Raw genomic sequence first — 23638 nt, forward strand, 5'->3', positions numbered from 1 at the left:
ATGAGTTGATAACCTTATCACAGACACATCACTAATTAAGCTCATTAGTTCTTTATGATAAACAACATATGGGCTGGGGCTAGGGGGCTTGGTGGGGCCACGCGCTCTCCAGCAGCCCTGCAGCCTGTGGGGTGGTGCAGGCAGGAGAACAGGCAGCCCTGTGTTTGTGCCTGGCTTTCCCTTCCCTTCCCTTCCCGAAAGGGACCTTCAACCCTGTGGCTTCGCTGACCCTCCAAACCCTAATATTAGTCTTGGGTTTCTCCTCTGGACTGGAGCAGGGCAGGCAGGAGCGGGGCTGGATTGCACAAGGCTGCCAGGGCTCTGCCGGTGCTACGGGAGCCCCCTCCTCCCCCCACAGGGGAGGCCCACAGGGTCTGGGGCAGCACGAGAGGGACTTGCTCTCTTGAGGGCCCGGAGTTGAAGGGATGGTGGAGAACAGCAGCTCTGTGCTCTCCATGGGTAGAAATGAGGGGGCAGCAGCTCAACCTGCTGTTGAGGGCGTGACCCTGAGGGGTTACACAGGGCCTGCCACCCACCCCAGGGTGGTTTCTTGGTCCATCATCTGGCCGGTCGCTGGATATATCCGTCCGTTCACCCATGCATGCACCCACTGACTCACCCAGGTATCCACCCCACCATCCATCCTTGACTTCACCCCTTCTTCTGCCCCACCAACCAATCCCACCATCCGCCCTTGCCTTCCTCCCTCCTTCTGCCCATCTATCTGCTCTCCCTAAGCTCAGGGTGCTCGTCATCTGCCCCCCCTCCGATGCTCATTAAGTACCAGCCCACGTCTCCGGGGCCAGGCCTGCCAACGGGGTGCAGGGAGGGCACCTGCTCGCTCCCCCTCCTCACAGCCCTAGCCAGCCCCAGCGTTTCTTATCTCTGAGATCCCACCTTGCCGGCGGAGGAGCAAGGCAGGACGCTGCATCCCTGGGGAACGGCAAGCCGAGCGATAACGAAATCGCAGCGGCGAGGAGAAATTACCTTGCCTGAATTTTAAAAACTTCTCGCCGAGGTTGCCGTGGTAACTGAAAGGTGCATCACGTTGCTCTGACAACCCCGAAACAGCCAGGTTTTTTGCCTGGCGGGCTCCGAAGCGGCAGGTTTTGGGGAGGGGGAGCCCAGTGCAGTGGGAAGAGGGTGACCCATGGGATGTTCAGCCCTGAGCACCCCCCCAGATGGAGATGTCCCCTCCCCATATCTGCCAGCTACATCACCACCCCACCCCACCACCATTGCCAATCTCTTCCCATCCATCTCTCCTGGAAGCAGAGGACTGAGGGGCTCCAAGCCCAATCACGCCATCCCCTAAGAAGGTGGCAGGGAGGTGGGACGGGCTCCAGGTTGGTCCACCCTGCGGTAGGCATCCCTGGCACAGCACAGGAGTTGCTGGGAGCCCCAGCAGGCAGCCTGGGGACCCCTCCTGCACCCTGCTCAGGGGGATTTGTGCACCCAGCATGGCTTTGGGCTCCAAGCCTCCAGGCGAGCGAGCGGCAGCAGCATTGTCCCAGCCCGTGTAAATCACTCTGCCACGGAAATAGCCCCAGCAGGGTTGAAAAATAGCAGGTGACTCACGCAGAGCAAAGGGTCCAAAATAGCCCCTCCGGAGCGCTCCTAAAATTAGTCTCCCTCCCAGGAGGTCCTGGCCACTGTGTCCTTGCCAGGGCACAGCCGCAGCGTTGAGCCTGCCTGGCTGCTGCCACCGTGGCTGCTTCCCTCCTGGGGTTGGGGGCATAGGGCCCCCTTTGTTGCTCCCATCCCTCTGCGATCTCCCCAAAACCCACCCCTGGATGCAGATGATCTGCGCATCTCTGAGTCTCTGGGCAGATTTGGGTGGCTCCCGCAGCCGCAGGCTGCTTTTCGCGGGATGCCCCACGCAACGCTCATGGCCCTGAGCGAGACCCGGGCACCATAAAATGCAGCCTGGGAACCCGTGAGCTAGTGGGGTGCCAAGGCTTTGCCCCCCATCCTGCTCCCTTTGCCTGGATTTCAGCGAGGGGATGGTGAGGTGGCGGATCAGGTGTTTTCCAGCGATACCGAGTCCCTCGGGGATTCAGGTTTTCTGATACCAGCTCTCGTTGTTCCCCCACAGCAGGGCAGCACCAGCCTGCCTGCTCCCACCCGCTGCCGGAGCTGGGAGGCGTGTGGGTCTGGGGGAGACATGGGGGGACCCGAGGAGCAGCATCCGCTCTGCCGGCGTGGCTGGGAGTGCTCCCCGTGCCGGGCCGTCCCTCCCGCGCGGGTGAGCGGTACCCGGTTAATTAGAGGAAGGGATGAATAATTCCTTTTTATAATGCAACGTCGCGCGGCAGATGCCGTCTGCCTCGTCTCGGCGCGCCGCACGCGGGAGCCCGCGTTATTCTGCTCTCAGCAGAGTTATTTATACACTGGGACATTTTTCAAAGCGCCGCTTTGATGGTCTTCCACCAGCTCAGAAAAAAAAGTAGTCCATCCCAAAATAACCCGAGCGAAAGTCACAGCTCTTCATTACGCACATCTTCAACCGGGGGGCTTGGAGAACAAAAACCCGTCACATTCCTCCCATCAAATCCGCCCTTTTCAAGTGCATTTCAAATGGGTTCAAACCACCGCCGCGGCGGCTAGACGAGTGCTAATGATGCTGACGGCGCATCCCACCCCGATTCGGGCTGGGGAGAGGGATGGATCTGGCAGGTGGTGGGTTTTAAGCAGCGTCCAGAGCCCACAGACATTTTGGGGTGCTCAAGACAGGGTTGATCCTGTGGGGACCACGGTGGCGTATGCTGGGGGAAATGTGGTCCCTCTCTTGCCTGTTTTTTCCTGCTGCAGGAAGCAGTTTCTCCCCCAAAACCAGGCTTTGGAGGAGGGGAATGAGCATCAAATAATTTTTTCTGAGGAACTGGAGAAAAAAACCCCCAGCCCCCATTTCCCCATCGCACCCGCACGCACGCACCCCTCGGGTCTGGTTGCCGTTAAAGGGAAAAAAAAGGGGAGGGAGGGGGGGAAGAGACGTTTGTAGGTGGTGACAAATTCCTGTGAAAACGTTTCTGACATGAAGCCGTCTCCCATCCAAGTTCCCTCCCGGCGGAGACGGCGAGCGGCTCCCCCCGCTCCCACACCTGGCAAAGGGCCCGAGCTGCTCGCTCCCCCTCTGCCTGCCGGGGGCTGCGGGGCTGGGGGCCAGCGGGTGCCCCACGGAGCTAGCCCGGGGGCTTGGGCTTCCCCCCACCGCCAGGGCCCTGGTGTGTGCCGTGCTGCCTCCACCGCCAGCCTGGCTCTCCAAAACCCTCTCCCCCATGCTGGACGAGGGGCCCTGGGTGTTTTGGTGGGGGCTGCTTGGTGACCCCGCCATGGGGTGCCCTGAGCTGGACCAGGCACCATCTGCACCCACTACCACACGCTGCCAGCGCCGTGGGACCCCCAGCACCGCACAGCATGCCATGGCGGCTCGCCACCCTGCTGTCAATCACGCCCTGCTTGTCAATCATGCTCTGCCTGTCAATCACACACCCTGATTCCCCTCACCAGCACCTGTGGGAGGAGGACTAAGGGATGGGGGCCCCTCAGAGCACAAGGGGTGCACTGTGCTCTGGGAAAGAGGGAAACTGAGGCAGCCCGGAACACACACCAACCTCCCCAGGTGTAAAATGCCCTCAGGGGCTCAGCTTGCTCTCTGGATCCCCAGGGCCCTGCCAGCATCAAGCTCAGCACTGGCTTGCCCAGCTGCCTGCAGTCCCCCACCCCACTGGGCAGCCCCCTCGCCCTCTCGCCCAGGGGCTTGGCCCCACTGCCAGCGGCTCCTTTACCCTCCAAATCCTCCTGTTTCAGCATTTCTGCAGGGCTGGGGCATCCCCCCTGGGAGAGCCTGGCACTGGAAGGTGCCCCAGTGCCCAGGACAGGGTGAGCTGCCCGTGCCCAGTGCTCAGCGCGGCAGAGCCCCAGGGGCCAGCAGGCAGCCTGGCACCCAGCTGGCTGCCTGTGGTGGGATAACCATGCCGGGTGCAGCTGCAGGTCCCTGGCTGAGCCCCCATCTGCTTTTGGTTTCTTCCAACAGCACCAGAGTCCCCCTCCCCACTCCCCGGGGCTACAAATTGGGTCCACGTTGCTGCAGATGGTGAGTCAATTAAAACCATCTTTTTTTCCACCCCAGCAGGGAAACCTGGACCATGCAGTTCCCGAGCCAGGAACAGGCTCTGGGTCAACACAGCATCTGGGTGGAGCGGCCAACGGATAAGGGACACACCTCCCCTTCCTCACCCACGCTGGTCCTGCTGGGCTGGGCGGTCACGGTGGCCAGGGTGACACAGCCACGCGTCCAGGGCCACAGGGGCTCTGTGCCATGGGGCAGGAGGGGGTGTGCTGGCAGTGCCTGGCCCGGGATCCATCACCCCTCCCAGGGAAGGGGCCACCCTTTGTCTGTGTCCCCCCCATCTCGGCTGCCCACTCCTGCCCCTGGAGCATCCCCTCCACGGACAGGCAGGCTGCCGGGGGGGCCGCAGTGGTGCTGCACCATGGCCCTGCCCGTCCTCCCGCCAGAGCTGGGTGGTCATGGAGCATCTGGGTGAAATCATTTATGTGGGGAAGGGAAAACTATTCCAGGGCAATTTCAAAGTATTTCAGACACATTTAATAGCTCGGGGGAGGATGGACAGACACGGTGGGGAGGAGAAGGGGAAGCAGCCATGTTAACTCCCCTGTGGCGGAGTGAGGAAAAGTGATGGAGAGGAGCGTAAGCATGCACACACGTATGGGTGCACAAGTGCACACTAGGTGCAGAAGTACACACACGCGTGCAGGGACGTACAGGCAGCTGCACAAGCACAACTCGCCCCCCTGTGCCCCAGGCTCTCCCCCTGCAGCAGCAGCCACCACCACCTCCCGTTTCAGGCCAGCTTTCAGCACCCAGGATATAAACCCCGGGGAGCTGCGGGTGCCTGGCTTTGGCCAGCACTCAGCACACAGGTAGCCAAGGTGGCCCTGGGCCCCAGCTCTCCCCAGTGCCCATTCTGCGACCCACCGCAGGCTTTTTGGCAGGGGGGGAGCGTAGAAGGGCCAGCCCAACCCACACCAGGCCCTGCGGCCAAGCTGAGCTCCTGTGAGCACCCTGAGCACATGTTGCTGAATTGAGCGCTCCAGACCGGTCCCCCCACACCGTGGGTCTGTGGGTCTCGGTCAGCCCCCGTCAGCAGCACAGGGATGTTTTCCTGCCTGCAGGCAGTGTTTTGGCGACCATGCAAGCTGTCAAGTGGGCAAGCAAAACATGCCTGGGGCTGGCCATGCAGAGTGCTGAGCTCTGCCATGGGTTGGTAACTCCAGCGATTAAGGAATGCTCAGGAGAGAGGCTGTTCACGCTAACGACTTGGCCAGTTTCCTCGCCTCAATTAGCACGCAGGAGCTTGCGATGCTCGGAGGGCCTCCTGGAAAGGCCAGGCCATAGCAGGCCTGGGAGTTTTAATATTAATAAGGCTGAAAGCCAGCCAGAAAAATCCCACACCTTAAAACCAGACCGACAGTGATCTTCAATTCTGTGTATTATTAGGTGCTGGAAGGAGCCGCAGCCTGGTTGGTGCCGAGGCCCTGGAGGTCACCCTGCAGCCGGCTCTGTGCCTGGGAGGGGACCTGGGCTGCAGCCCTGTTCCCCAGGAAAGGGCACAGGGTCCCTTTGGGTGTTCCCATTGTCCCCCAGACTGGGGTCTTCACGTGCTCTGGGGCCCAGAGAGCTTACTCTTCCCCTATCATCCACAGAGGAGAGACCCTGTTGCTGCTTAGCAAGAGAGAAACAGGCACAAAAGGATTGCAGTGCAACTCTGCACGCCCAGGGATTGCTCCACATCTCCTGCCACTATCCTGCTCCAAAAATCTCTCTCCCGTGCCCTGCTTCCCTCTGCATCCCTGCTAGGACCCCCCTCATCCCCCATCTGGCATTTCAGCCGTGGGCAAACTGCATCAGGATCAGGCCAGCAGCAGAGGCAGCTCCCCTGGCCCCGAGGGAGCTTGGCTGCTCAGCCCCAGCGGGACAGGTGCCCAAGGGAGCTCCCCTCGGCTCATGGGGGTCCTGCCTCGTCACTGTGCACTTCTGGGGCTGGCCCCGTCCCACGGCTGCTCCCCCCCACCCCCGGAGGTCAGTCCCCGGAGGCAGGGACACCACGTCCCTCTGAAGGCAGTGGGCCACGGCGCATTCAGTCACGAACAGCCGCGTTGTGATGCCTAAATTGGAGGCGGAGGTGCTGGCAGGCGCTGGTGCCTCCCTGCCCTGCTCCAGCACCAGGCGTGGGGGCTGGAGGGCATGCCGGGCACTGGGGGGGGGCTGCATACCCCCCATACCACTGCTTCTCCCTTTGCCTGGGCGCCCAGTGGCAGTGCCTTCCCCCAGGAAGGGGAGCTTTGACCCATCCACCATGTGGGGTGACCTGCAACCCCAGGACCCCATTAAAGCCTTGCCCCAGGAGGGGGCTCTGCTTTGGGCACCCCCCTGCAGCAGTAATCCCCAGGAGCAGGCAGAGGGGGACCCTGTGTCCCCACAGCACGCTCCTGGCTCTGCACAGCAGCCGTTCTGCCGGAGGTACCGGCTGGGGCTGGCTCGGCTGCTGGCACTGGGGCAGCACTTCGCCGCAGCAGAGGAGGAGCGAGCCTGGCCGGAGCCGGGAGGCGGCTGTGCTGTGCCCACCGCAGGCGGGGCCCCCCTCTCGCCTGGGGCATCGCCCCTCGTCAGGAGGATGCGCTGCGAAGGGGATCGATGGGCTGGAAAGAAGCTGAGCTGCAGAAATGCACTTTATCGACCCATGGAGCCCACCTGCTGGGAAACAACCCCCCCGTTTATGGCCCAGAGCAGCAAAGCACTTTGCCGCGTCGCCAGTCAGGACAGGCGGGGAGGCAGCCGCAGGGCACCAGGTCTGTCTCCCCTCACCATCATCCTGGGGGGGGAGAAACTGAGGCAGAGAGCTGCTGCTCTCAGGTCGTTTCGACCCACCCAGCTTCCTCTGCAGAGCTGGAGAGGGGATGCTGCAGCCTGGGACCCAGCCCTGCGCCCACTCTCCCGCCGAGCCTGGCACAGCGACTTGGCTCCTGGCTCCGGCTGCTCAGGACGAGCCCGGGGGGCTGCACCCCCCCTGCCCCGGACCCCTCGCTGCAGCCACTCCTGGGGCCGGGCCTCGCACGGTAAGGGCGTGCGACAGCCGGGCCACGGCCGCCACCTGGTGGCAAGGCCCAGGCAGTACAGCCGGCCCCGGGACCGAGGAGCCCCCCCACGTCCCCAGGCCAGTCCCCCCAGCAGCTGTCCCGCATGGGAGGCCGCGGAGCCCGGGCAGGGGTGGTTGGGGGTCGCCCCGAGGCAGACACCCCTCGAAGAGGAAGGCGATGGGGCAGAAGGGGAAGCGGGACTGACCCCAGCCCCCAAAATGCAGCCCCCCAGGAGCTAGCCCCAGTCCCCCCAGGCCTGGCCCAAGCAGGGGCAGGGGGGGCTGCTCTCCCTCCATGCTAAACCGCTCCTGTGCCCACCCGCCCAGCGGAAGAGGGCTCATGGCTCGGGCTATGCCGGGGGTGCTGAGCGCACCCCACAGCCAAAGGCAGGGGCAGAGGCAGGGGCAGAGGCAGGGGCAGCCCCTCACTGCTCATCTGGGCTCTGGAGAAGGGGACACGAGGGTGACACCCAAGACACAAGCGCAGGCAGACACTGATGAGCTGCAGAGGGAATCTCTGGGAGAGGAGGTGGCTCGCCCTGCCGCAGCCCTGGGCCAGGCCGAGCCCCGGCCGCGGTGCCAGGCAGGCTGGTGCTCTCCCCCTCAGGTCACCCCCCAGGGGAGCGGCTGGCCGGCTCCCAGGCAGGACCTGAGAGGGGTTCTGGGGTCCTCTCCTGCCCCTGCGGCTTTGGCAGGGAGAGGAGGAGAGGTGAAAGTGGTCCTGCACCAGCCCATGTCCACGCCAGAGCTGTGAGAAAGACACCGGGAACAAGGCAGAGCACAGCGCAGGGAAGAAAGGAAGCAGGTGAGCATGGAGGAGAGGCTCCGAGATGAAGTCTCATCAAGGAAGAAGCAGAACCACAGAAAGGACAAGTAGCATTGGCAACTTATTCTTCATTCACCCACCGAGAAACAGAAATAGGATCATTTTTGGATGTATTTCTTTTGGAAATGAGCCAAACTGGCAACTAGAATCAAAGTCTTCAAAAAGTCTATACAAAGATGTATCATACAAAATGTACAGGAAAGTTCTCTGAAAAAAAAAAAAAACCAGACAGACAATACAACAAAAGGAGAGCAGAGACGGTGTGAAACCACAGCGAACAGGTCCTGCCCCTGCTCTGGAGGGCAGGAACGGCATCTGGACAACACGCTCCAAACACAAAATACATTACACTATATACAGGACCGTATAAAGATCAGCATCCCCTTTGGTCTAACCAGAGCTCTCCAGCATGAAGTTGGGGCAGTTCAAACAATCTGCTCATGGAAGTGTTACATGCTGAGAGGGAAACAAGTCCAAGGGAATGAAATGGTCAACTCTAAACCATAACCAGAATACAGCCAGGTCACCAAGGCTACAGCGTTTAACAGTCGGTTCTGGCTAACAAGTGCTTTGCAGGCCAGAGCACGTTACTCCATCTCCGTGAAGCGAGCGAACATGGCTTTCCGCACTGCGTCTTTGTACGAATCTGCAGTGGAGACACCGTAGGAGCTGCCCTTGGCTCCCAAGCCAGCCCCTCTCATTCGTACTTGGGCCTGCAAGGGAAGAGAGACACGCTTCAGCTCCGCAGCCAGAGACCACACCACCACGCAGGACACCACAGAACTCCCATCAGTCCTGCCGGCTTCCCCAGCTCCCGGGGGATCCCACGCAGCCCTGAACGCAGACACCGAGAGCACAGAAGGCACACAACAGCCCACGCTTGCTGGCTTCACCCCACGCCGGCCCTGCCCCAGCAGCAGCCGAGATGCAAGCGCAGAGAACACGCCGTTGACAGCAGCCCCGGAGCGCAGCAAACCCCGGGAAGGCAACCGCTGAGGGAGGGGAGGGCGGCCCGGCAGCGGCGGGGTGCGCAGCCTTCGGCAGGAAGCACAGCCCTGCCCGTCCGAGTCCCAGCTCTGCCCCAGCTTTAGCCCCTGACAGGACAAAGTGGAGTGGGAGCTAACGAGAACAGAGGCGGCTCTGCTGTGAATGGCACAGCTTCCTCCACAGATCTTCAGCAGTGAGTGCTTCTGAATAAAAAAGGCGACACCAAACCTCGTCAAGGAAGCATCCATCTCTACTCACCTCAATGGGTGCTGTGATGCCCTGACATTTTCTTCCCAAGCCGGAGCCTTCCCTCCAGCCCATGGCCTGCAGCATCTTGTTGCCTATATTACTGTTGTCAAGGCCATCTTTGGTGGGCTGCTCATAATTACTGCAGGGAGAAGAGAGGAGTTAACTGACTTGCTCATCGCGTACGAAGCAATGGCTGAGGAGCTTTCAGATACATACACTGTGCCAGCGTCGTAGACCTTCTTGCGCTTCGGCTCGGGGGGCTCTGGGATGCCGTACTTCTCCCGCCGCTCGGCTGCTCTGTCTCTGTATTTCATCTGCATGAGGTAGCCAGATTTAGCACCAATTTAAAGACACTTTTGTTTGTCTTTGAGCTATGGAAGTAAGCTGAACACCTGCTCTAATAGCAAGCTGTCCACTGCAGCCTGCTAGAACACAGCTTGACTTCAACACCACAGAAAGGAGAACCTCAAATGCAACACTCTGGAGACCTAAGAACCTGCACTAGGGCAGGAGGAGCCTAGCCCCAATGCCTGCTGGATTGCCACTCAAAGGCCTCTGGTCCCCATCTGGCAGCCCTGAGCTGGAGGTGCAATGACCCTTCCCTGCTAAGCAGTAGCTGTGGGATAGGGGACACTTCTCTCCATGTAACAGGACAGCTCTGAACCTTGACCCAAGAAGGGGTTGGCTTACGAGGATTATCTCGAGTGATGTGTGTCAGGATAAGGAGAGCTCAACATATCATCTGTGCAGGTTTTCCATGAGCTACTCATCTGCTCATCTCAACACTGACCTCTCTCTCACGCAGCTCCAAGGCTTCAAGTTCCTGCTCTGAAAGCTTCGATCTCCTATAGATATCCATGTTTTGCTGAAACGAGAAAAGACTCCTGTTAACAACATGAAATGCACAACAGCTCTTTACCTAAGTAGCTGACTGCTGGGAGAGCAACAATCCACTTGCAACTATTTCTGCTTTAAGAGGAACAGTTTTCTGAACTGCAACACGTGTCATGGCTCTGGTTTATACGCTGAATTACAGCAATCGAGTACCTTCTCAACAGCACATCTACCTTGTGCAAGTCGGACAGCTGCTGGTGCCGAATCAGAGCGTCTTTGTTTGGGAACTGCCTTCTGCACAGCAGACAAGCCATCTTCTTCCAGTCAGTCAGCTTCTCTTCCTCATTCTCCATTCTCTCCAGTAAGTCCTCATCGTTATCGCTATCACCACTGTAGGCAGCCACAAGGCCACGCTGGAAAGGAAGGACAGCGTTAAGGGGAGTGCAACAGCGTCACCACAGTTCAGAAAGCCCAGAAAGGGAACAGACAGGCTGGAGATGTGTTTGTTGCACAGGAGGGGCATCACTCTCATTACTAAGGATGAAATGCAACTCAAAAGAACCACAGCTGCTGCAAGACTCAAGATCTCACTAGCCAAACAATAATTCGAGTGCAGTTTTCTTAGAAACCGCAAAACCTCAACTGAGCTCGAGGCTAGAAGAAATCACAGCTTTTCTCAGTGTACCCCAGTGACCCAGCCTACTGCGCTCGCACAGGACCACTGTAACCACCGCAAGCTTTTACAGACGATGCTGTAAAAATCCAGGTTGGAAAGCCAGTGTCTTCTAGACCTCCTCTAAAGTGTTTCATCAGCAACCACTGGGAATACCTCTGTCAGGTATCTCATACTCACCTTCAGCAGATTTTCATCGTCCCCATTTTTCATCACCTCTGGCAAGATCTGCTGTCTCTCAGACAGAGCTCCCTGGATGAGACAAGAACACCATGAGCACCAAGTTCCCTGCCACTCCACACCCCGCTGCACACTGTTGCCAGCACCTTCACCTTTTTCTCAAAGAGGGCAAAGCCTGCATCAGCAGCCGCCGACTCTTTCCGCTCCTCCTCTCTGGTGCTCAGTGGCTGGAAGCTATTCTTGAAGTTCTCTTTCTGCTTGTTCAAACTCTTTGCCCAGCGCTCCATGTCTTTAGCAATCTGAAAGGCAGAGTGGTTTGCTCAAGACAGCTCCCCTCCCCTCACAGCTATCAATCTCCTAGAACACAGATTCATCTTGCATACAGTTTCCAGAACAAGTCAGCCCACTACCTTTTATTTTTAAATCACAGAACACTGGATGTAGTGCAGCTGCTTCCCCGTATACAGTGTTCAAAGGTACCGCAGCTTGCTTGTTTTACTGTATGAACCCTTCTTATCAATCTAATCCTCTAAGTGACAGCTCAGTTATACTCCCACTGGTCCTGGCACGATTCCATATGCATTCCTCCTATGCAGAGCTTATTTCTGCACTGAAGCCTTGCCAACTCCACCTCTCCTTAACAAGTTGCAGGCATGCACCCCACCGAATAGCCTAGGATTTCCTTTGTCATGTAAAAGAAGAATCGTTATCCCATTCTACAGAAAATTTTAGCTCAGTTACAATTCCATTTTGTCTTTTACCTGTTGAGCTGTTTTACTCTTAGGCTTCTCTTTCTTCTCCTTGACTTCTTTGGTGGTGGTTGTGGTAGCTGTCTGTTGGTATGTGATACCTTCTGCAGCAGGCATGTAGGTCTCCTTTTCGCCATCCCAGTAAAGATACTGCTGGGTTAAGGCATTGTAGTAATACTGCCAGAAAGAAAAAGAGTCCGACAGTTAAACGCCTCATGCAAGCGAAGCGTCCAAGGGAGAACCCAGGCAAGCTGTCTGATTCAGACAACCACATCAAATGGGAAGGCATTCTGCAGAAGCCAAGCAAGTTCTGCAGACTCCGCAAAGGAGTCAAAAGGCATGAAGCAGCTGACGCCTCTGTCCCTAAACACAGGCGTTCTGCTCAACAGCACTACGGAGAACCTTCTGCCTCTCCCAAGAGATGACCCACCAGAGCCCAGAGCTGGGTGCACTTTGCTGGGCACTCCACAATGAAATAGCTCAACTACAGTGTCTGTGACAAGTACTAATCTTATATGGGCCAAACTGGGAGGAAAATTAGGGAAAGGAGAGAAAAATGGAGGGCTATACCAGAGGCAAGTCATGCTGTCTGCTGCATTCGGTCCTTTGTACCCCTCAAAGTTAATTTCACTCATATGATGAGAGACAGGGAACTAATGGACCTTAACAGTTAACGCACATGGGGAGAACTTGTGATTACCTGGGAATTAGGATCATAGTAGAGCCCTGTTATAGGATCATAATAATATCCTGAAGACTCATCGTACTGGTAGGTGGAAGTGTCAGGGACAGCTGTAAAAAATTCAAGTGCAGGACATGGTCACTCCAGTTGAATTCAGACAGGTATCTTTCTACATTTCAGGAATATTCTGAGATAACTAGCAGCCATGAGGCAGACAAGCCTCAACCACCCATGCAGAGTACACTCTCCAGAGACAGCTTCACCACTGACATATGGTGACAATGCACTTGGGCAAAGCCAAGTCTCTCTCTTGCTATGCAGTGACAGATACCTGTCCCCAGGACCACCTGACTGCTTACCGTACTTGGTTCCGGGGACTACGCCAGTCGGGGGAGCCGTTTGTGCCTGAGTGCTAGTGGTAGGTGGTGCTGATTGTGTCTGGAAAAAAAAAACCCCAAACCAGGAACCTGAATTAGAAAATCTGTCCCTGAGGCGCAAGAAAAGAAGAACAGTGAGACAGGGCACGAGCAGCCCACACCACACGTACAACAGCTAGCTCCTCTTCACCAGTGCACTTAGCACTCACCTTTAACAAAGAACAAAATGATCACAGAGAAGAAATGGCAGATGACTTACGACCATGAGCACTGTGACTAACCCATGGACACTCAGCAGCTTTGCTGTACCACCCACTTTAAAGAACAAAGGCCACAGCAAAGCCAGATATCCCACGTAACCCTGACACTGAAAGCAAGAAGTAATTCAGCGCTGTAATTACCGGAGAGTCAGGTGAGTTTGTCTGCTGATTATATAACTGAGGACTCTGGGACACAACTGCTGCTGTGGTGGTAGTGACTGGAGCTCCTGCCAACAGAGAGCAATAATGGATAAGCCAGCTAATTTGTAAAACAGTACTTCATCCTAGGGCTAAAATTACTTTGTTTACAGTTTCAGATCCTAATTCCAGCTCCAGCAGCCAAACAAGGCAATAAACGTTCAAAAGGAGACAGATACACAGTGGGTATTTTCTACATAGACAAGGAATAGTTTCCTTTTCAGGAGGAAACATTCTGCTCCCAAAGTCAGTGATTCCTGACAGCTGCTAGCACTGAAGATTTGTCTAGAGCTGCTTACACTTCTTGTGAGCTCAAGGCTTTTGCCAATAGTCTGCAATAGAGGCTGCTCTCTCATCTCACAGATTAGAGGACCTGCTTGAAGGAACCTGTTACGGTTCTCTAGTAACACACACTCATGCAGAAATACTGAGAGCAGAACGAGCCAAGTATCCCTTTACACAGCAGAATAAACATAAAAGCTAATGTAAAATACCACTATTGCAAAATTGTCATTACAAACAACTTCATCTCCCACATGTCGGAAGTACTACCTGATATGGTAGCTGTGTCTGTGTCCAACACTCCTCCTTGATTTTGGTAGTACTGCTGATAATCCTGGGAGTACTGCAAAGGGAAGTGGCAGCGCAAGATGAGCAGATACCCAAATTACAACCACCTACCAGTTAGAGCACAACTGCCACTACTAACCTGAGCATACTGTGTGTAGCCATCCTGTCCTGACTGGAGGTAGCTGTAGTCAAGGGTGCTGCCTTCTCCAGTCTGTGGCTGAAACGCAAGCAAGTGATTTTGGTCAGGGACAGGTAAATTACTGCATTTAAAAATTCCAACACTGCTTAGGCTCCAGCCTGTCAGAGCAGATCTGTCACAGTAGCTTTGGTCAGTTCAACCAAATGGCCAGCAGTGAAATTATACGCACTATGTTTTCATTTTCAGGAAAGCAGGACTATGAGCAACAGCGTTCAAATCATACCTGAGTGGATGACCACTGAGCTGCAGCAATGGCTGTACTTGCCACAGAGAAGGCGCTGACTCTATTACCGTCTGGCAGAAGCAAGTCTCTGTAACCACAAAAATCATGCATCTGAGTAAATGCTGCTTTTTTCTGAAGTGTCTCCCTATACAAGAAGGTAAGAGTCTGCCCTTATGCGTAGATTTCTTGGCAGTTACAAACCATGCTGATTGTAATGAATGAGCCAAAGCACTGCCTGGCAAGTAAAGGAACTTTGAGTTCATTGTTGTACAGTCAACAAGAAGTCACTAGTCTCCAAGGAAACAAGCATGCTGTGTACACAAGCAGTTATGATGTTATCTTCAGAGGACTGGAAATAGGGGTGGTAGGAAACACTGCTGTCACTCTCCTCACATAGTGAAGAGCAGGATGCATGCAACACAAGACACTTAAAGGAAGCAAACCTTTGGAGCGACAGTCATCTTAAAAGCCTGGGCGACACCAACTAATATCTAATATAAATGGCAGGGGGTGGTGGTGGTTGGAAAAAAAAAAAAGATCAACTGCTATTGCAACTCACTTTCTGGCACTCTTTGCAAAGTCAACACCAATTGTTTTGCCATCAATTTTTAATGGTGGCTGAAGACTCTGTAAAATCTGCAGCAGTTGAGAAGCATCCTACAACAAGAAATACTCATTATTATGAAAGGCAGGTTACTGAGGATTCAGAAGATCCCAAAGATCTCCAGCTTTTCACATACAGCCACTGAAAGCTGTAAGAACACCTCCATCTCCTCACAGTATGCACACTTAGAAGAGCACAATGGGACCAATCACAGCCCACATGCAAGTAATGGTTCCCTGGGCCACTGATCTCAAACTTCTTTAAAATCTTAACGTTATGAAGCAAGTATTTGCCCTAAATTACTTCAAAAGAGAGACCAGCAGAGACTGAGATCAGGGACCCATTTTCATCCAACAACAAACTGTTCCATCTTGTCTAAAGCAGGTCCAAACAGATCATGTTGCTGATCAAGTTTAGTAAACGCAGGAACAGCCTCTGCTGCCATTCAGGGACCCTGTGCCAGTATCTGACCTCCCTCACAGTTAAGAGGTTTTCCTTGTACTTCATTGCAATTTCCCAAGCTTCCATTTATGGCTGCTGCCTACATTCCTATCCCTGTGTAGCCTCAAGAAGAATCTGTCTCTGCTGTCCCTACGCCCTCCCACTGGATGCTGCTGAGAGCAGCAAGATCCGTCACCTCCCCCTTCTCAAGGTGGAAGAAGCCCAATTCTGTGGGTACCTTCTCCCACATTATATGCCCCAGTCCTTAATTTCTGAGATCAAAATATGATCACAGACCACTGTTTTTGTGATCCAAGTGTGAAACTAGCTTTCAATCCGCAACAGCACTCCTGCTACAAAAATAGCTTTCCAGTGTGCTCCCAACATCCTACCACCTTCTTTCCCAACTGCAGCTAATGATGAAAGGCTTTGACACACTGAGTGTCAATTAAACCTTGGTGAACTGGGGCGGTCCTTCAGAGCTCAAAGGCTCTAAATGCTTCAGCTACAGAAGCACGTTAACAACCTGTTTCTCTCCCAACACATCAGTAAGACCCTCACCATGGCAGAAGACAGCTGCACAAACGCAAAGCCTCTATTTTGCTGAGTCTGCTTGTCTTTGATAAGACGAATATTATTGACTGCCAGAGACGCATACGGAGACAAGGCAGTCATGATGGATTCCACTACTGTGTGAGGAGCAATGTTTCGGAGAATGATGGCTGAGAAGAAAAGAAAGCATGACATTAGCTGTGCACGTAACGGCTTTCCAGAGTACTTCAAGTTCTTCAGTGGGCACTCAGAGGTACAGGAAGGGTTTTAGTACATGTGTTTACATTTCACATTATACAATAAGTCAAAGATAACTTACTATCACAGTAATAATCCACAGACTGAACGGCTTCTGCTGCTCCAGGTGGTACCTCCTGTTCTGAATCTTCATAAGAAGAGGAAAATAGTTTAGTCACACTATAGCTCATTCACTCAAACTCAGCATTTCACAAGCCAGCCCAGGACCTACAGTGAACTTTGCTTCCAACACAGGACAGAAAGTTTCCCACAAAATCAAACACAGCCGAAGAGATCAATGTAACATACCAAATTTGTCTGCTCCACAGCGGAAGCATTTTAGCCTCCTTCTGAAGTTGTAAAGGCAGCACTAAGAGGAACAAGAGAAGCCTCATAAGAATCTGGGTAATTTGTATCAATGTTGCCATTTGCTGTGCAGTAACAAAAGCCATTCACACAAAGCAACATAACAAAGCTAAACCCACCAGAATAATCGAGAACAGCAAAAGCCACCCTCGTCTGTATCACAGCTGCTTTTCAGAACACCCCAGCTACATTTTCCCTAGTCCTCCTGAATTATTTAGTTATTTTAACTGTGTGATCTTCAACTTACAATCTCAGGCATAGTAACTACTTTAAAAAGCACAATGTTAAAATGAAACACAGTCTGGAAAACAAGTTGTCTTTACAGACAAAAAGTGTAGTTAAAGCCTGACAAAACAGCCTAGTCTCCATCTTACTAAATCACCTCCACTTGGGGGCAGTGGGGGGTGTCAAGCGAGGAGCACACCACAGGACGCAGCAGACCAGCAGCAATTAGTCATCACCTAACCACTTCATATTCCAGTACAACTCACTGCCCAACCTCTGCACCTTCTGGGCTAACACCCATCACTCTGTCTATATAGTAACCAGAGCTACAAAACCTTTTCATTTCTACATCTTACTATTCTTACGATGTCATACAGACCCAGCAGTACAGGTCTGAATCACATATTGCTTTGTTCAAACCACTGAGAGCAGTGAAGCCTGACAAACTCCCTCCGATAAAAACATGCACTCTACCTTGTTGCAAAGCCAGTCCTCAAATTTAGGCCTGGGGTTGCTGTAGTGCATCGCAATCTGCTTCCCTTGAATCACCAGCTTTTTCTGCAAAAAAAGTGGTTTCAATTATTCCTGTATCGAGGCACACATGTCCATTTTCCCATGGCAGAGCACCCTTCGGAGGAATCAGTGCTCCTGAATTAAATGGACAACATATGGGGAGGATGTGGAGGACAACCACCGCCACCTACACCCTGCCCATCCAATCCTGCAGAGAGGAGGACGAGGGCAGTAAGAGAATGGGATGTGGAGCAAAGATAAACGGAATCAGGGAGTGTTGAAAAAGCTGCCAAACACTAAACGCTGACATGGAACCAGGAAGTGTCTCGAAGGAGACAAAGTCCTAACCTGCTGCATTCATGATTAACACATTTTTAGGAGTCTCTTTGCCCCCACATTTCTATTCACTTCTGGTATAGCACTGAGCGACTTTTTAAACATGTCCTTAGGTGACTGCTTCACTTCTTCCCCTACTCCAAATACCCCAGACCTTTTAACAACCACATATGGATTACTTTTCCAAGCACTTTCTTCACAAGTGTCCCTCTGAAAATACAGTAATTCCTCCCAAAGGGACCCTGCTTAGACTTCTTGGAGGCTGGATTACAAGTGCCATCAACTGAAACGTAACTCAGAGTGGTTTCCTTTGACTAATGCATCAGTTCAATTGGAAGCCTGCATGAGAGGTTTGTGTTCTTCATTCTGGCAGGAGCTCTCCAAAATGAGTAACTAGACTGCAAGTGAAGCTTCTCCAGGGGTAGGAAAAGTTCATAATGCTTTCAGCATGTTCTCTCACTCTGACTTCAGAGTTAGGAATTTACATGTATTTAAGAAGCCTTGACTCTCAGCCTCACACTTTGCCAAGTGTGGGAATGCAGAATGCCCTCTCAAAATATGGCCATCAATATACTTTAGTCAAACAGGTGGAAGTACATCTGAGGGAGCGCTTATTAGAGGCCAAACCCCAGACATTTTAACAGAACAACTAATTTTATAGCAGGTTGGCTTACTGCAGAGGTACCACAGAAGCGCCAGGACCGGTGGCTTTTCTGATAACAGGGTCTGACATAGATCTAGCATGTAGCATGAATAAGGCTCTCACATTCTGCACAACTGAATAGGGCAAAGCCATTTCTCCTACCGGCAGGAGGGAGGGTTGGAGGGCCCAGCACTCACTGGATATGCACACATAGAAACAAAGCTGCTGGCATTGTTGCAATACATCATTCTTTCATCTAACAGACAGCAACCGGGCTGCTGGGGAGATTCTACGTTTTCCCTACTACTAGGGTGGCTGGTTACTGGAGTGAATTTGAGTATGTTTCAACAAATTATGCATCAGTACAGCTTTGTATATATTAAAATTATCTTGTTTCTGAAAATATGATCAGCATTAATTTGATATACATCCTCCTACTGTAACCACCAACCCTGCAGAGCAGCACATCAGGAAAACAGAATTTGAATGCTGCTCTCTGGCTGGGGAACTCTCCCATGGTATGGGACACAAGAAACCCTATTCCAGCATAAGGCACACAACAACTTCCATCTGCTGGAACTAACTGCCTATGAATCCCATTACAGTGCCATTTCTTTACGTGTAACACCAACAGAGCAGAAGAGCATTCCTCATACTGCCCAGGAACCTCCACATCAAATACTCAGCTGTAAAAAAAGAAAAGCTTGATACACATTGCTCACTTTGAAAGGATTTTTAAGTTCTGTTGTTAAAACAGATTATGAATATTCAAAAACAAGCAAAAGCAAATGAAGCTGTTTGCAGTGCAAAAGGAAAATCTCATTGGAAAAGAAACTAGAGGACTCATCGCATTTTGGCTCCTCATCAAGTCATACTCCAAAAAAGCCAAAATACACAGCATAACATATGCAAGAACTCACTTTCTATCAAATTTAGTTGGACTAAAATGCTTTTCCTCTAGAAAAGCTGGTTCTCCCTCTTTAACTGGAGGAACACACTATTGCCATGAACTGACACCTCTCCTGTAGGGTTAACACCAGTGTAATGCAGAGATCTGGTGCTTTCTCTGGCAGAGAAGGAAATGCCAGGTGGACCTCAGCTAGGATTTTCTAAGGACTACTTGCTAAACCTTCATGAGCCAATTAAATCAAAACCAAGTCATTTAAAACAATGGCACATTTTACCAGGTAGTGCTCAAAATACCCAATTTTCTCTCCAAATTTTACCTGGTATTTTGTCCTGCTGTTACAAATTTTAATATATACAAAGCTCTTATTCTTTTAAATCACTGTTATGGAACAAACCACTCCTTCCACCTTTATTTTTTTCCTTTTTTTTTTTTTTTTTTAACTGTACAGACTTGTTCCATTTTCAGGAATATCTAGACTTGGTGAGTGAAGCAACCTGATTGGCTTCCATCCAGCTGGTAGCATCTTGAAAGTGATAAAACTCCACGAAGGCGAAACCACGGCTTACACCTAGAGACAGCATTCAGATATAGACGGGATACTTGTGTTAGTCAGTTCCTTTAAAACAGGTGAATCTCTCTCCAACTGCTTCATTACTTCATGACAAAGCAGCTTTACAAATGCGACGTCAACTGCTGGGATCTGCTCGTTATTTTGCCATGGCAAGGAACCAAGCTCCCTCAACTGGCTACATTTCACTCGATTTGAATCCATGTTTAAAGGTAACCATGCAACAGACTACATACTATTAAATGGGTTTATACTAGTATTACTTACCAATACCTGTTAACAAAACCCCCTGTAGACAGACTTCTTTTAACATGTTGACCAGCTATCTAAAAGTCTTCCAAAAAGCCACATTCCTTAGCCATGGCAAACCTTTTTTTTTTTTTTTTTTTTATTGCATGTGCTTGCAGTTTGGGGACAATTCTGGATACTCTTTTGGGCTGGGGAAGAGGAAGGTGATGTCAAAAACTGGATTAAGAGCTCTCACCTGTCTTTCTTTTCATCAGCCTCACGTCTGCAGGCTGAGGACCTTCAAAGGACTCAATAAGTTCACGAATCTGCATGAGATTTTAATCAGACAGTTAAGTTTTCACATCTTGGCAGACAGCTGGGACAGTCACAGGAGCAACCTACCTTAGAGTACATGCAAGAGGTACACAGAAACATAACACATGCAACACTATCTCAAAGAAAACCTTTATGTAGCACCAGAGAACCCACACAGTCCTTTGCTATGCTAAACCAACTGCCATCTTCACTTAGGCCACAGAATCATTCAGAATCTGAATCCCTACAATCCTGTGTTTGAAGGCTTTTGTGCAAGATTTGGCAAATACTGTACTTGCTCCAAAGTTCTGATAACACTGCTTAGCATCCCTCCCCCTGCATATCTAAATACCCCTGGGCTCCTAGCAAAGAAAAACATGAACTCTATACTGCGAGGCTCCATGATGTATGTATTCTTAAGCTTCACGCTATAGTTCTCATTCTCTTAACAGCTCTCCTTCTGTTTTTCAGAAGATAAAGTAGATTTGTAAAGAACATATTGTCAAAGAAAAAGCTAAAGAGACATCAGTTCTTCAGCCATAACAAAAGCTACTTAAGTTGTGGCACAGGTTACATAAACTACTGTGAAGAAAAAGAAACACTTTTTAACAAATTTTTTAATGTCAGAGCAGAAAAAAAAAAGGTTTTTCACCAGCTCTTACAGAATTCAAACTACATTACATACAACAGGGCTGCCTCAGCAGACTCAAAACTGATCTAAAGCTGACTGTTTACATGCTGAAACTGACATCTTCACTATAAGTAGCTTTTTTTCATCAAAAAAGTGGAAAAAGCTGGAAAATATGTACAGTATCAGAAGTGTCAAAGTAATATTAGTTTTAAGAAAACAACTAGTAGCTACAAGTTGCATCATCTATGTTCTAAAGGTGAGTCCAGAATTAAACTGTCCCCTAAGTTATGCCACAGTTCTTTGCACAACTGTAGAGCTGCAACATTAATATCTCAGAAACAAAAACTGTTCTGAAATGCTCTGTGTAACGTCTGACTGGGCTGTTTTATTTGGATGCAGGAGCCTACACTTTATCAAGCACTTATGAAAATATTAGATCAGTACACGATGATTAGAAAGAACACTCAGTATCAGGAGGGTAGTGAATAATCAAGAAAAAAAAGAAAAAAATTCCATTGCAGAAATGATGCAAAAGGGTTCTGCGTGTTAGCAATCAACGCACAAAGATCTCAGAGCAGAGGTGGAGTCTGCCTGAAAACAAACTAGAATAGCTCCCCCCTCGCTCCTCAAATAACAGTTGTGGGCTTGTATCTTGGTAATCAAAATAATCCATCAAGGAAGAAAAAAATTTTAATAAAAAAAGAAAGCTCAAAGCTGATCGCCTTCAACATATTTCTATTAAAAAAGTTAGAGAACCATGTACCAAGCTCATTTGTACTTGCTCCGTCAGCTCCACAGCAGCCATTTTATGACTTCCACAGCTGTAGCACACAAAGCAGCTTTATGCAGGGCCGTACTCAGCTGAGGAGCTCTGACCCCCCCACCGGCCATGGCCTCAATAAAGACCCGGAAAAACTCAAGTACCTCCTCTCTGTCTCTCTCCCCCTCCCCTCTCCCAGAGGGGGGAGGTGGGGAGAGTGAAGAAAAAAAATCTAGCTATTCCCTGTTATATAGAAAAGCAGGAAAAAAGCAGGTAGTTTAAAACCCACTCTTATGGAAAGCATCCAAACATGCATGAAAAAAATACTATCCACAGATTGTTCCATTTTGAAATAAACTGGTTAACATTCAAACTGACCTCTGTTACTTAACAGTTTAAATCCTTTTAGGATTCAAAATGGCAGTGCGACCAACACGTTAGAGGGGGCCACCATGATGCAGCTTTCAACAAAATGGCAGCAGCGACTACCACACAGACCTGCTGACACAAAGCCGCAGGCTTCCCGAGGTGCAGGAAAAGCAAAGCCCCTTTCTGGCTACTTACATCGTTCTCTGTAACCGTGATGGGAAGGCCACGTAACATGATGGTTTTACTTTCTTTCTCATCGTTAATGTCGTTCCTGTAGTCGTGCTCTCCATAGTCGCCATCGGAATGGTACCCATCTTCTGATTTGTCACTGTTCCTGCGCTCCCGCTCCCTCTGAGAAGCCAGCGCCCAGAATTAACCACCGCAATTTCCAGCGGCGTCCCCCCGCAATGCCAGAAAAACAAATCACAACAAAAACACGAACTCCCCATCTTTCTCAGGTTTGGCCCTGACGGCCTCAGGCAGAACACCAAGCTCAAACCCCCCCTCTCACCTTCGCCCTAGCAAACCCCCGGGATGCCAGCCCACCCACCGGCCCCAGGAGAGCTCGTATCGGGGCCCCGGGCCGGGGTGAGCTCACCAGCGCCCACCCCGGCCCCCTCCCTCCCCCCGGGGCGGCCGGAGCTGCCCACTGCGGCAGCTCCCACAGCTCCGGCCTGGCTCGCCCACCCCGCTCACCTCTGGGCTATCATAATCACGGCTATCGTAGTCTCTGTCATAGTCTCGGCTGTCGTAGTCTCGGCTGTCGCGACTATCATAGTCTCGGCAATCCCGGCTGTCGTAGTCTCGGCAGTCGTAGTCTCGGCTGTCACGGCTATCGTAGTCCCGGCAATCACGGCTATCGTAGTCCCGGCAGTCCCGGCTATCACGACTGTCGTAGTCCCGGCAGTCCCGGCTGTCACGACTGTCGTAGTCCCGGCTATCGTAGTCCCGGCAGTCTCTGCTATCGCGGCTGTCATAGTCTCGGCTGTCGTAGTCCCGGCTATCATAGTCGCGGTAGTCATCATAGCGGTCACCGCGGCGCTCCTCACTGGACCTCTTATAGTCAGAGTCCCTGCGCCGGCTCCGGGACTCCCGCTCATCACGGTCCTCCCTCTCCACGATGGAGCCGTAGCGGCCGCTCCGCTCCGTCCTGCTCACGCTGTGGGGCACACCGAGCCGAGCTCACAACGAGAAGAGCCCGCAGCGACCCCCACCATCGCCCACCCCGCGGAGCCGCCCGCCCGCCCCCTCCCCTCTCTCCATCCCTCCCCTCTCCCCTCGCCCTCCCACCCCCACTCACCGCTTGTCCGAGCCCATGACGCCGTCCACAATCCGCAAGCACTCAGCGCAGCGCTAACCGCCACCACAGGGCGCCGAACACACGCGCGCGCAACCCCTCACTCCCTCGCCACAAAATGGCGCCGAGGTGACTGGCCGTCTTCTACCCAGCAGGCACCGCGCCCGCCGCCTGGAAGTTTCCGAGCGGTGCGCAGGCGCAGCAGCGGCCGCCGGCCGCGGGGCTCGCCGGGAGCGGTAGTGCGGGGGGCGGGCGGCGCCTCAGCCGCCCGGGGCCGGAGCGAGGCCCCGGCTGGGGGTGTGCCCCCTTCCCGGTGCTGCTCTGGGCGTCCGTGGGGTCGCAGGGTGCTTTGTGCCGGAAGGGACCTGCAAAGAACAACCGGTGCAACCCCTCTGCCGTGGGCTGGGACATGTTCAACTACATCAGGCTGCTCAAAGCCCCGTCTGGCTGACCTGGAGCACCTTCGGGATGGGGCA

The 23638-nt window shown here is 52.5% G+C and overlaps 1 protein-coding gene across 1 annotated transcript; it reads right to left on the minus strand.

Moving 5' to 3' along the window:
• Nucleotides 1-8079: 8079 nt before the first annotated feature.
• RBM5 (RNA binding motif protein 5) lies at nucleotides 8080-23324 on the minus strand. Its single transcript, XM_074836321.1, has 24 exons — nucleotides 23166-23324; nucleotides 22562-23024; nucleotides 22061-22216; nucleotides 20047-20116; nucleotides 19489-19562; nucleotides 17067-17150; nucleotides 16311-16371; nucleotides 16084-16149; nucleotides 15774-15934; nucleotides 14727-14824; nucleotides 14168-14255; nucleotides 13885-13962; nucleotides 13728-13800; nucleotides 13119-13204; nucleotides 12700-12778; nucleotides 12359-12450; nucleotides 11671-11835; nucleotides 11062-11208; nucleotides 10910-10981; nucleotides 10290-10469; nucleotides 10013-10087; nucleotides 9439-9536; nucleotides 9232-9361; nucleotides 8080-8699 (listed from the first exon to the last, which is right to left on the minus strand). The coding sequence occupies exons 1-24, from the start codon at nucleotides 23180-23182 to the stop codon at nucleotides 8574-8576; spliced, it is 2739 nt and encodes a 912-aa protein (XP_074692422.1). The 5' UTR covers nucleotides 23183-23324; the 3' UTR covers nucleotides 8080-8573.
• Nucleotides 23325-23638: the final 314 nt, after the last annotated feature.

Source organism: Strix aluco, chromosome 11 (assembly GCF_031877795.1).
Source record: "Strix aluco isolate bStrAlu1 chromosome 11, bStrAlu1.hap1, whole genome shotgun sequence".
In the NCBI taxonomy this organism is placed as follows: Eukaryota; Metazoa; Chordata; class Aves; order Strigiformes; family Strigidae; genus Strix; species Strix aluco.